General features: G+C 35.0%; 1 protein-coding gene across 2 annotated transcripts; it reads left to right on the plus strand.

The window, feature by feature from the left end:
• Positions 1–558: 558 nt before the first annotated feature.
• LOC105797315 (probable ubiquitin-conjugating enzyme E2 37) lies at positions 559–3670 on the plus strand. Of its 2 annotated transcripts, XM_012627276.2 has the most exons (5): positions 559–889; positions 987–1053; positions 1149–1216; positions 1302–1325; positions 3353–3670. In XM_012627276.2, the coding sequence occupies exons 1-5, from the start codon at positions 754–756 to the stop codon at positions 3355–3357; spliced, it is 300 nt and encodes a 99-aa protein (XP_012482730.1). In that variant the 5' UTR covers positions 559–753; the 3' UTR covers positions 3358–3670. The 2 variants fall into 2 exon arrangements, with proteins under 2 accessions (XP_012482730.1, XP_052484122.1); XM_052628162.1 differs by lacking the exon at positions 1302–1325 and having other exon boundaries at positions 560–889.
• Positions 3671–13779: the final 10109 nt, after the last annotated feature.

Here is a 13779-nt window from a genome sequence, read left to right on the forward strand (position 1 = left end):
ACTCTTTGTATAAGGGTTGGGATATGCATGCTTAAAACAACACTTAAATAAAAGTCGGCTTTTTCCAACACTATACCAACACTTTTGGGTCGACACTTTCCTAAGTGTTGGGATAAACTTGTCGACATATGCTTTGACCAACTCTTTATATAAGGGTTGGGATATGTATACTTAAGGCGACGCTTAAATAAGAGTCGATTTTGTCCAACATTACGGGGACCCTTTTGGGCCGACACTTTCCTAAATGTTGGGATAGACTTGTCGACATATGCTTTAGCCGACTCTTTGTATAAGGGTTGGGATATGCCTTTTCTAACTATATAAAAATGTTGCTATATGAAAAACCTAAGCATACTCTTTTTTGACTACACCGACTCTTTTTTGAGTTGTTTAAATTTATAGCTTTAAGTAACTTTTTTTTTTATTGTTTGCAAAATCTAATCATATCTCAATTTTTAAGAAAAGTTAGAAAATATACTTATTAATTCTTTATTCTTTTTAATTACCTTTAATTTTTAAGTTAACATTCTACCTCCGGTCTCCTCTCCCTATTTCCAAATCAGTTCCAAAACAAAATTCCGGAAGTGCATTACTGTGTTTGTATATAATTTTCACCTTCTTTTTACGTGGTTAAACCACGAAAAGAAAAGAAAAACACATTTGAAAAGGTTTGGCCGCCCGCTAAAAAATCAGAATCCCCCTATATTTCATTTTTAAAGCGCAAAAAACAAAAGGTCAAACCAGAAGAAGTATATGGCACAAGAAGCAAGGCTAAAACTGAGAATGCAAAAGGAGTTGAAGCTCCTTCTCGTCGATCCTCCTCATGGCGCTTCCTTTCCTACCCTCTCTTCACAATCTAATATTACTGATCTCTCTTCCATCCACGCCCGTATGTTCATTCTCCCTCTCGCTTTCGCTTCACCCTAAAAAATGATTTAAAATCTTTCTTTTTTATTAATATCCAAAATCTGGATGTTGTTTAACAGAAATATGTCTTGAAGAAACTTTTTATAGCAAAGGAATCTTCAAGATTAAGGTTCAGATACCTAAAAGGTATATCTAAGTTGCACAATAAATTTTAATTTTTCTTTCGCATTTTCTTTTATTAAAAGGAGGTTATTGGGGTTTTTTTTTTTTTTGCCTTAAAGGTATCCGCTTCAGCTTCCGATTGTGACTTTTGGGACGCCAGTTTATTGCTCGAACATCGATAATGGAGGTCGAATTTGCCTTGACATTCTCAATATTATTTTGTTTCTTTTATTATTTTTGTGGAGGGGGTTTTTGATTCATACCCATCTCAGATTTTCTAAAGATTTACAATAAAGGTTAGTCCTTTCTCAGATCCATTGATGTTTTGACAACTTTTGTTGGTTTCCCTTTATTCTGGAGATAGTTTATTTAAGCATTCATTGATGTTAATATTTGATGCAATTTTAGGCAAACAGGAATCTATATTTCTTGTTTCTTCATTGTCTTTATTCTATTGTATGCTATTGATTGTTTGGAGATTTGAATCTGTTAAATGTTTTCATTGATTTGATGTAGCTTGTTTCTATTTTTATGCATACAAGTCTTGGAAAACAATTTCTTAAGTTTGATTTTATTATAGCATGAATTGATAGACAAGTATGGTAGGGGGATAAACTTGAAAGATGAGATCTTGACATTTGTTTAGGTTTCTAACTTTAAAACTTTAGATTCAAAGAATGTTGTTGACCGTATGTGCAATAGAACTGTCCATGGGACCGCCCGGCCCGACGGCCCGCCCGAAATATGGGAGGGTTTGGGTAAAAATATAGGCCCGAAATATGGGCTTGGGCAAAAAACGAGGCCCGTTTAGAAAACGGGCCGGGCCTCGGGCAAGATTTTTTTGGCCCGGGCCCGGCCCGGCCCGAAAATATATTAAATATATATTTTTTATTTTTAAAATATACTAGTTTTAGTTTTATTTTAAGTTACAAAATTTTAGATTTTGTTACAACAATTAATACAATTAACAATTAATAATTTGATGTAATTTGATAATTTTACTAATAATTAATACAATTAACAATTAATAATTTTACTAACAAAATGTTAGTAACAATTAATAATTAATAATTTGATATAATTTGATAATTTTAGTAACAATTAATACAATTAATAATTTTACTAACAAAATGTTAGATTTTACAAAATGTTGATTGGTACAAAAAATATATAATTTGATACAATTTTAATAATAATTAATTTTGATAACAATTAATTTTAATAACAATTAGTTTTAATTTTAATTAAAAAACGGGCCGGGCTTGGGTTCCATATTTTTTTCCCTGGCCGGGCCTGGGCAAAATCTCAGGCCCATATTTTGGGCCGGGCCCGGGCCTAGGAAGCGGGCTGAAATTTTTTGTTGGGCCCGGCCCATGGACACCTCTAATGTGCAATATAATGGATCCTTGAACTTCATGCTAATGGAACCAAGTTTAAGGTTATTGAACTTTCAATTGTTTACAGGGACCATTAAACATGAAGAATAGAATGTGTTCGATGTTTAAGTTTATTTTTTAGTTAGTACAGGACACTGAAAATTTTATGCTAAAAAGCCATGTCTGCCTCATTGATTTCACTTCTAAAATGGAAGTTTTGTTTCTTTAAAGTATCTGATATATGACATGAAGAGTATGGTCCTAATCTAAACAGGAGGCATGGCAACCATCATTGAACATTTTAACAGTGCTTACAAGTATAAGGTTATTGCTCAGCGAACCAAATCCTGATGATGGCCTAATGTGTGAAGAAATAGACTTTCTCTCAAGATAAATTGATTTTTTTTTCTTTTTTATGTTTTCCCTTTGCTTTTGATATGTTAATGAATATTGTTAATGAATCTACAGAGTATGGTGCTCTGGAGCTTAGTACTAGCAATAAAAGAACACATGGCATTAGCCAAAAGTAGATTTGATTTTTATGGCATTAGCAATAAAAGAACACATGGCATTAGCAATAAAAGATTGGATGGTGCAAAAATGTTACCCCTTTTAAGATATATTGTTCTAATACTGGCTAGCTTGAATGCAGGTTCTGGACAATGTATGTGGCGTATAAACAAGAAAAATAAAAATAATCATTACATGACTATTGGTACTAATATTATCTTATAATAGTCAGTCAAAAATCATTTATATATCTTATAATAGACAGTCAATAATGTAGCTGCAAAATCATGTTTGCATACAGGGCTTTATTTATATCTTCATCAAATCTCAATAGAGCATTTTAGCTGTCTCCTTGTGCTTAGAAAATGAGATGTTTCATTTGATTTGCTATTTCATATCTAATGCACCTTTGAATTTGCTATATTTTACTATAACAGTTTGAGGTTGAATGAGGTCTGCAATTGGCTTATAGCAAGGCTGGGGCTTGAGGGATAACGCTAAATATAGCGAAGAGTCGGGAAGCAATAATGGTGAAAAGAGAAGACTTCATGTTATAAGTAGGTAGTAAACAAAATGGATTGTTAGGGTATATGGTGTACTTGGATCTAAAGATGTTTCACTACCTGAGGCTACCCTTGTAGAAATAAGAGATCAGTAGAGTTTCTTGTAATTGAAGTTGCAGTTTCAGACTGTATTAGCTTTTTATGTAGTACAATATCAATAACAATGTCCATCGTCTTAAGTGTTCTTTTATTTGTTTACTTTCGTACATTGGGTTGAATGCGGGTGGTATACGTTTCGGCTAAATGTTAGTGTATTTTAGTTGGATTGATTTTTGTATTGAACATTCAACTTTTAATTAAATTTTAATTTTATATTTTTTAGTTGTATTTAAAACACAATTTCTATCATTATTCACTACAAATGTTTATGAAAATGTATTAATATTGAAATAATAAAAAATAGAAAAAAAATGCTTTGGATGTGTCTATCCCAACCTTTTTAAGGTTGTCTTAGACGGGTTTATCCTAATCTTTTTAAGGTTGCATTAGACAGGTTTATCTCAACCTTTTTTAAGGTTGCCTTAGACGGGTCTGTTCCAACTTTTTTTAAAGGTTGCCTTAGTCGGGTCTATCCCAACCTTTTTAGGGTTGCTTTATACGGTTTTATCCTAACCTTTTTTTAAAGGTTGCCTTAGATAAGGTTTATCCCAACTTTTTTAAAAGGTTGCCTTCAATTGGTTTATTCCAACCTTTTTTAAAGGTTGACCTTGACTAGGTCTTTTCCAACCCTTCAATAAAGGTCGACTTATGTTGACTTATGCCAACGCTTTTTCAAAAGCGTCATGGAGCCTATGCCAACCATACTATAGACAACCTTTTTGGAAGCGTTGGGAGAAGCGTTGTGAAACCTATGCCAACCTTTTTTGTGTCGTCTTAGGTAAAAAAAAGTGTCGCAATATACCTGTTTTGTTGTAGTGTACACTATCAAATCAAAACTAACTCAAGTCTGATTTTCACGAACACAGTGCCCTAACTTTTCAAAACTTGTATCCAAAAGAGAACCTCTCTTCAACGAAACGATCATACATTTTTCCCTCCTATGACCAAGTTGCCTCTGCTCCAAAGGAGTTGACTTCGACTCCGTAACGGACAGGGGACATTTGATTTCACCGGTCATTGTAGAACTTTCTAGGATATAAAGACTGTCAGTTCTTTTACCTTTTAACAAAACGAGAGCTTCACGAGATACTTTAATACCACTCGACTCGATATTGATTCTGCATCCTTTCAAGCCTAAAATATTCAAGGAGATGAGGTTCTTTCGCAAATCAAGTATATACATAACATCTGAGATGTCCTATTCGTCCCATCGTGTATCCTAATTTTAACAGTACCAATACCAATTACCTTACTGGATGAATCATTTCCCATGCACACAACTCCACCTTCAATCGAACTATATGTGGAAAACCATTCACTATTGCGACACATATGGAAAGAACATCCTGAATCTAGGATCCACTCAGACGTAAGCTTGGAGTTATCGCTCGTTGACACTAATAAGAAATCATCACCGCTTTCATTGGTCAAATTAGCACCAGCTACATCTTCCTCGTTACTCTAAGCAACTCTTTTATTTCGCAGTTTATAACAATCTGCTTTGACATGACCTAACTTTTTACAATAGCGACACCTTTTGTCTCGCTTTTTTGATGCTACCAAAACGGAAGCTTGCCTATCTTCCTTGCTATTTGATCTAAACTCATTATCGAGTTTGCCTCTGCTCAACAAATGACCCTTCACATCTTCGAATAAGAGTTTGTCTCTGCCATAAATCAGGATCTCCCTGAAAGACTTGTATGAAGGTGGGTAAAGAATACAATAATAACATAGCCTGATCTTCATCGTCAATCTGAACCTTAGCATTCTTTAAATCATTGAAAAGAGTAATAAATTGACTGATGTGATCTCTAAGAAGCTCGCATTCGTTCATGCGAAACGTAAATAGAAGTTGTTTCAACACTAAATGGTTAGCCAAAGACTTAGTCGCATAAAGAGTTTCTAACGTTTTCAACAAGGCGGATGAGGTCTTCTCCATCAATACCTCTTGCAATACCGTATTCACGAGGTACAATTGGATTGCAGACAATGCCTTTTCATCAAGCTCTTCCCATTCTGTTTGATTTAAATTCTCAGGCTTTTTCCCAGTAATAACTTTTTTCAGGCTGGTTTGAACTAGAATTGCTATCATCCGAACTTACCATAGATTGAAATTTGTCACACCATCGAACTTATCAATTTCAAATCTTGTTGCTGTCATTTTTGAACGGGCTGATCTACGAAAATTAAACTAGCTCTGATACCACTTATTGGGGATCAACCCGATTAAGCAACAAGTAAAAAAATAGCGAAAGAAATTGAGAAATTGAACACACAAATTTAACGTGGAAAAACCCCTCCAAAGGGGATAAAAAACCACGGGTAAAGATAATTTTACTATAATGGCAAAAGAACAAAGATTATAAAAGATGTAGATAAAAACTAAACCTCGAAAAATTGAAAACAAAGAACCTCAAAACCTAAATACAAAATTCTCTAAATGTGTTATGAGTTCTAATCTCAAATGGGTATACTTTATAAAGTTGTAAAATAGTCTATTTATAGGCTAAATTCATAGGTCAAATAATAATAAAATAATCTAGACTAATCGAATTTGATTGAAACAAATAAATAGAGTTTAATTGAAAGATTATTTCTCAAATTTGACTGAAATAAGATTCATACTTAACAATATCAATATCACTAATTTTAGAGTGAAATTAGCGGATTGATTGTCAACATAGATAACAAAGTTAAACGAATTTCTACTAAAATTATCTCCATAGTGAATGGCAGCGTCAGTTGAAGTGTTCAATTAAGGAATAATAAATAGGGCATTTCTTTTTCTTCCTCGCCTAACTCCCTCTTCCTCATGACTGAACTCGACGTGATTACCCTCATATTCAAAGAGAAAACGAGCATTCGTGAATGTAAATTCAGTGTTACGGAGTCCAAGAAATATGGAAATATTGTTCCTAGGCTAAATAGAGGCCTCTACAAAGGCAATGGTTCCAAGACACATTTCTCTAGGCATGTAGAACACTGACAATTCAACAAGGATCCTTTCAATCTCAATAAATTGTCTATCTGCCCACCACCACTGTTGATTCCTTCTCCATAACGGGCAACTGTAGCAGGAAATTGTCTATGGATCGTTTCTTAGAAATCATCATCAGATGGGATGATTACATAATGGGGTATAGCGTCAGTGAATGGATTTGGTTGTGAGGAAGAGACAAAAGGGGGTTAAAATGAGGAACAATTGCAAGGGAAGGACGTGTAATTTGTATTTGCTGAAATAAAAAAAATATAGTTTTTTTCTGGTAAATATAATAAATAATATCCAATATTCAATTCCCTACCAAGTACCGGATATATGTATAGGAGGGGAAAAAAGGTTAGGGTTTCCAAAGCAAAAGTATGCTCTTAGTTCATGTATAATATATCATGATCACATAACTTTTATGATGATGGAATTGGGTCCATAGACACGTGCAAATGATGGGCTTTTTTCTTTTTTTCTTTTTATATCTAAAAGAAGTGTAATCTGAAAATGGGTTTAAAAAAAAAACCTTAAAATTTATTAAATGCTGAATTTTTAGAGTGAATGTACGAACAGAGGAGGGATTAAACCGAGTTGATGACTAATGATGGTTTCCCACCGCTTCTTCCACCGTGTGGGATCCACTCTATCATGCTAATTCCCCTTCACAAAGTCCTCTCTCTCTTTGACCGACATTCACCTCAGTTTATGAATTTCCAGTAAAAAAGAAAAATCCCTGACATAAAATACAAGTTTCATATCTTAGTAGGAAAAATGTTTGTAAAACCATGAACATTCCCCGTCATCAATGTTGACTCCATTCATTTCTCAACAAGTGTCCTACTTTCTTATCACCATTTTCCATATTTTGATCGTCTTTTGGTGATTACCTAATAACCAACGTCATTATCGAAGAAATCAATAAATATTTTCTTCATTCGGAGCCTGCAATTGCTTAGTCCAATATGTGTGACCCAAAATTTGAAATTCTAACCACCTGATTCATTGCTGCTTTTTGTTGAACCATTGCAAAGGCCCCCACCAATTTCATTTTCCTATTGCCCTCACCTTTACCATTGATTTACCATATATCATATCTCATAATTAGTTAACCAAAGAAAAACTACAGTGATCTCATGTTACACTTTATCATATATGATTGATTTCATAAATGGGGATAAAAATCTTATGTTAAGAGTTAGATTATATTCTGTCTCATTTATTAAAAAATGTATAAATTAGTCATTATACATTAGATCAAAGATTAAGTGGTCCTTTTATTAAAAATTCATTTATTTCTACGATTAAAAATTGTGTAGTTGTTAAAATAACCAGATAATTACACATGATATGTCACATGTACCTCATTTTACGTACATGAATCAGTTTTTAATAATAAAATAGAAGAAATTTGCATTAAAGGGACCAGTTTACTCTTTAATTTAATAACATGGACTAATTTACTCATTTTTAAATAAAAGAGTAAAATACATTTTAACTTTAATACAAATGCTTCTATAAAACTTTTATAAACATTAAGACTCTCAATCATATATAATTTATAGGTATACATTATACTTCTTTCCTTGTCATTGTTGAAGAATATATTATCTTACTCAATTTGAGTAGCTTTTCTTAAAAGAAAATGAAAAGGAAAATGAAAAAAGAAAAAGAACACATTATAATTTCCAAATAGGAACACATTTATATAAACCAATTTTACACAACATTTGAAAATTCAAAGTTCCTTTTAGCTGTTTTTCAAATTTCAATGTTAATCATACATGGATTAGTTAATGTAAACCCAAAAAAGAGAAATTCAGAAAAAAAGAAGAAGCAAAGTAATAATCAGCTTGACATCTGAAACATATATTTCAAAACAAAATATAAGAGTAGGTGCAGAATCATGGATGCCTATGAAAGTAGGGGGAAGATAAATTTGAGAAAATATCATTCTGTCTTTTCCTTAAATGTTTGTCGTGATTGAAGGAGCTTCCGTGAGGCTAAAAATTTTGTAATAATCATAATCTAGATGTCAACACTGATATGATTATTGCATGCATTGTCGTCAAGCTAGAAATGACCAGTTGGCCAATTGCAGTTATCCTCGAAATCTATTACCTTTTCCAAGTAATCTTTCTCTTTTCAAGAAACAGGTAGATAGATTTTGACAGCTTAACTTAATTCTACTAGTTAATTCCTTAATGGAAGCTGTTCTTTTTCATTTTTATCTGACACAATTGTTTTATATAGGGATAATATTAACTTGCGCAAAATAAGGTCCATAAGTACGATTTTTTTTATTTTTAATTAGGATTTTATGTTGATTTTAAAATTAATTAGGTATTTAGGTCGATTTAATTGGAAAGCATGGTCAGTTAGGTGAGCTTTTTAAAAAACTCGTTCAACTAGACACGCTTTCTAACTAACGGTCAGATTCCAACAAATTTTTGAATATTGCCGCCAACGGTAAAAAAATAAAATAAATACCCAACGGTAACCTTTTTTTTTACTCTATGATTAGCATTCTTCATTTTTTCATTCACATCCTTCTCTCAATTCTCTCAATTCTCTCAAATTCTCTCAAACTCTCTCAAGTCTCTCATTTTTAATATTCTTTGATATTTTTATTTAAAAATATTATTTTTTATTTATCTCGTTTTTATTCATTTAAATTGATTTCTCACGAATGACCGCCTCCCTAATCCGCTTTGACGATAAGCATATTTTCGCTGCCCAATTAGCAATGGTAAGACAAAATTTAAATTTCGTTAATTTTGTTAATGCTAAATTTAATTTTTTTATTATAATTATAAATTTTTTTATTGTGCAAATAGGCGGATGATCGTGTTCTGGAGGGTTTTGTCCATAATATGGGAAAGCTTACGATCCTCGAAATTCGTGGACACTTACAAGCGACTGGATTCTTATATGCATCTCGCATGTTCGGGGGTTGCAAACTTGATTTGCAACTAATCAGCGCGTTGGTGGAAATATGAAGGCTCGAAATACACAATTTCTACCTTTCATGCTGCAAGTGTACAATTACACTCAAAGACGTAGCGCTACAAATCGGACTAACAGTGGACGGGCCAGTCATCACGGGATCTGCGATCGTTCCGGGCAAAGTGACCCTTTGCCAATCACTGTTGGGGAAGGCCCTAAAGAAGTTCGAAGGTGGACGAATATCGATAAACTAGTTAAAGGATAATTTCAATAAACTCCCTAAAGACCTGAAAGACTGAACGGAGGAGGTGATACAACAATACGCTCGAGCATACATCATGAGGTTAATCGAGGGGATTTTAATGCTTAAAAAATCTCAAAATTTGATGCACGTAAGGTGGCTACTACATCTAATGGACTTCAATGAGTGCGGGAAACTAAGTTAGGGGTTTGTTGTATTATCCACCTTATACTGGGAGATGTGTCAGGCCACGCTACCGAGTGCGACATCAATCAGTGGTTGTTTGCTCTTGCTGCAGTCGTGGGCCTGGTGGTGACTATCATTTCTACGTCCCAAGGTGACTGACCCATATATGTTCCCGTTGTTGACGAGGTAAAAATCATTTATTAATAAATATGTAGTTTGTATGGTAATTATTATTATTATACATTTTGACTAACATACTGCTTGTACAGGTGGAACCATGGGCCGAACTACTTGGGTCTGCCCGAGGATCTAGAATATGTTAGGCTATTATTAGATCAAAGCTCGGAAGCTGAGGTTAGTTACCTATTTTTTAGGCTATTATTAGATCAAAGCTCGGAAGCTGAGGTTAGTTACCTATTTTTTCAAACCTATATTAATTACCTAATGATTCGTAAAAAAAAATCATAAGTAACGAAATTTACAATTTTTCTTTTTAGTTTGAATAGATGTCGTACGCCAACACCGATGTCATATCCTGCATCCCGCTAAAAGTGTTGCGTAATCGACAGATGTGGGATGCAAAGGTGCCATTGATAGTGTACGCGACGATGGAAATGCACGAAATAGAACTAGTGTTGCGGCAGTTTGAATGGAGACAACGAATTTCTTTGCCACCGCAAGACCTGAAAGAGCTGCACAAGGTGGGCATGTGATGAGGGCAACATCGACTGGTCAAAACGGTACGAGGAGCACATTGAGGTGTGAGATCATAGGATGCAATCTATACTTGTTCACGAATAAATTTTCTCAATGAACATAGCGATAGTTGATGATTACTTGGCATCATTTAGAGTCATCAGTAAGTCGTATTTGCTATCACCGGATGAAAGGAGTCGACAAATTTGGGTGAAGAGGTCACATCGACCGCCATAACATACTAGGAGGGGACGTGGTCTCACTAAAAGTTTGTTATCCGATCCGACAGAAGATACGCTGCTTATGGCTGTGCAATATCCAGGTCACTTCGGTCTAGGTATTCTCATTCAATGAAGTAACCTTTTGTTTTATTCATAAGCACCACCGTACTACGGACCACCCCGCACGTGGTCAATTCTTCTGTTCTCGTAGGTACATATTTCGCTCCACCGATATTCCCCGCATACTACACCCCTGCGTAGATATCGATGTCAAACCCCATGTCAGGATAGACGCCGACGTACCCACAGTCACCGATGCAAGTGTAGCGGTCGATGGTGATGTTGATGCCTACTACCTTTTTGATGTACCTGGGATTTGGGGCACCTTATGGCTTCATGCCTATAGTGACCCAAACACCACGCGCATCACTATTTTATGGGGGTGGCTCATCGTCGCAACTGGTGGACGAGGAAGTGACGGATACATGATGGTAGGCGAGGATAACGCAGCAATCGACCACGAAGGAAGATGATGACGATGCCGATCTCGAAGATAGGGTCGCCCAGATGTATTTAGGCGATGATGACAATGAGAAAGAAGTTTACAGGCGCACACCACCTGATACACCTCTAGATGCTACTCTAGATGCACCTCCAGTGGTACGGCCGGTTATATGTAAAAATCCTCCATGCGATCGTCATTCATCGCATTGTAGCACACATTCTCCTTGATGACACCATTGATTGTATTTTTTCTTTTAATTTTTTTAATGTAAATATAGATATGTCATAAATAAAAAATCGAGGTTATTCATTCAAACAAATAATTTGTCATTATTACTATATATGTTTCATCGATAAATAACAAATGTCAAATTTTGTTATAGATATATTGTTCTGAATATGAAAATTTTTGGATTTACCTTGTTATCGATAAAATTTTTAGATTTTGTTATCGACAACAAAATAAATTGTATGTCCTTAAAACCAATCGCAATACGAAACATCGACCTTTATAGTTCATATTTAATACAACAAACACTATTCATATGGCACACACATATGAAAATAAATTTTGGTTATAAAAAAAATACTAATGAACATGAAATTTGGTTGAAAGTATTATAATCGACGTTGGGGCCCCAACGTTTCCCTGTACATAGAACATGTTGGCTTCGTATGCCCTGGGTTTCTACAATACCCACATAATTTCTGTTGATCATGCCTCTCTCGAATATCCATATTGTTCATTATCTGGGTGAAATTCAGGCAAACTTTCGGGATGCAACGTAGGTCCTTGTTTGGCATCAGCTCGAACGAAGCACTGAACACAGGTGACCACATACTCTCATCTAGGACTAGTGGGAATTCAGGACTCCACACATTACGAATGCGTTATAGTTGATAGACGTCGTTGATGTAAGGCGTGTACTCAATCCGTATGTTCCAACATGCGGCAATTACACGTGGGCATGGGAAACGAAGTGCTTGGTATCTCCCACAATCATAGGTCCTTTCCATTAGGTTCACACGATAGGATGAACCTGACATTTCTTAGTCGGGCCTAGCGTGCTTTGTGACTCAAAAATCAAGGTTCTAATGTGAGTGGCACATTAGAATGATCAAAATTCAAGGTTCCAAAGTTGAAATCGAATACACTGAATAAATGTCTAGCCTGATTGTCTAGATTTGGGTTATGCTGATACACAGACTGGTACTGATCCCCGAAGTTTAGATCGATGTGAGAGACTTATGAGTGTCTGCCAATAGATGTTCTAAGAACATCGTAGTAGCTGCTTTGAAGGAGGCTAGAAAACCCACCGCACAACTGTGTAGTAAGACTTTCTGCTTGAACTTCAATACCTGTATTCACCGCGACGGAGGTCGAAGATAGGCTAGATCCATCAGTATCAGTGAACTCGACATATAACTCAATAACAACATTTTTGCTTGAGATGTATGCATCTCATTAATCACATCGAATAACTCATACTTATAGAAGTCAACAGATGCGAGAAATATGCATTGCAACCTCGAAATTATTCCACGAACTTCACTCTTACAAATATTACCCCGAACCTTGTATTATAGATTTGACCATTACAGATTTCACTCATTGACTTATTTCAATATCGGTCACGGTTTGGATGAATAAATGCAAAAAAGTAAATAGAGAGTTTTCTAAAGGAATACACACAACTCTCACCCGTGATGCAAGGTTCTTTTGTTTGATATTAACTTGATGTGCGTCTCTGTTATGAAAATTATGTCCCTTTTATAAGAAAATTATGTAGGGAAAAAGAGAATACATGCTATGAATTTTTTTTTTACAAATATACACATTCGTTGCATATTGTGTGGTACAAATAATTTTTAATGCGCATTCAGAACTCATGTAATTTTATTAAGATCCTGCGCTTCATAACGTGCATAACAGTCATTTGAAAATGTACTTTCTACCACGGGGATAGTAAATATGTTAGAGAAAGCTCGCCTAAGTGGGGGCTTTCTTGCTGACATGGCAGGAAAGCGCGCCTAGCTGGGCGCGCCATGTCATCAGGAAAACCCCCCACCTGGGCATGTTTTCTCTAACATATTAACTATTTCTGAGGCTGAAAAGCCTAACACTTCGAAAAATTTAGATGATTTAATCACTTCAACACGTTTAGAATATGTTCCAACACACTTTTAGGGTTTTCCTTTGCATACAGACCCTTCTATGCGGCTATAAAATGACTCTCACATATCAAGCTTCATCGTCCCTCACTCATATAATTTCTCATCAAACCTTTCTATTTCTCCACTATAAACCATTTCTCGGTCTTAAAAATTTTGGTCGTTTAAAATATTTGATTTACGTTCGAGGTATTCTTGAGTCGTTGATGATGCGATATCGTTCTGAGCTGCACACATTTCATATATCATGTAG

This window comes from Gossypium raimondii, chromosome 3, assembly GCF_025698545.1.
Source record: "Gossypium raimondii isolate GPD5lz chromosome 3, ASM2569854v1, whole genome shotgun sequence".
NCBI classification, from domain to species: domain Eukaryota; kingdom Viridiplantae; phylum Streptophyta; class Magnoliopsida; order Malvales; family Malvaceae; genus Gossypium; species Gossypium raimondii.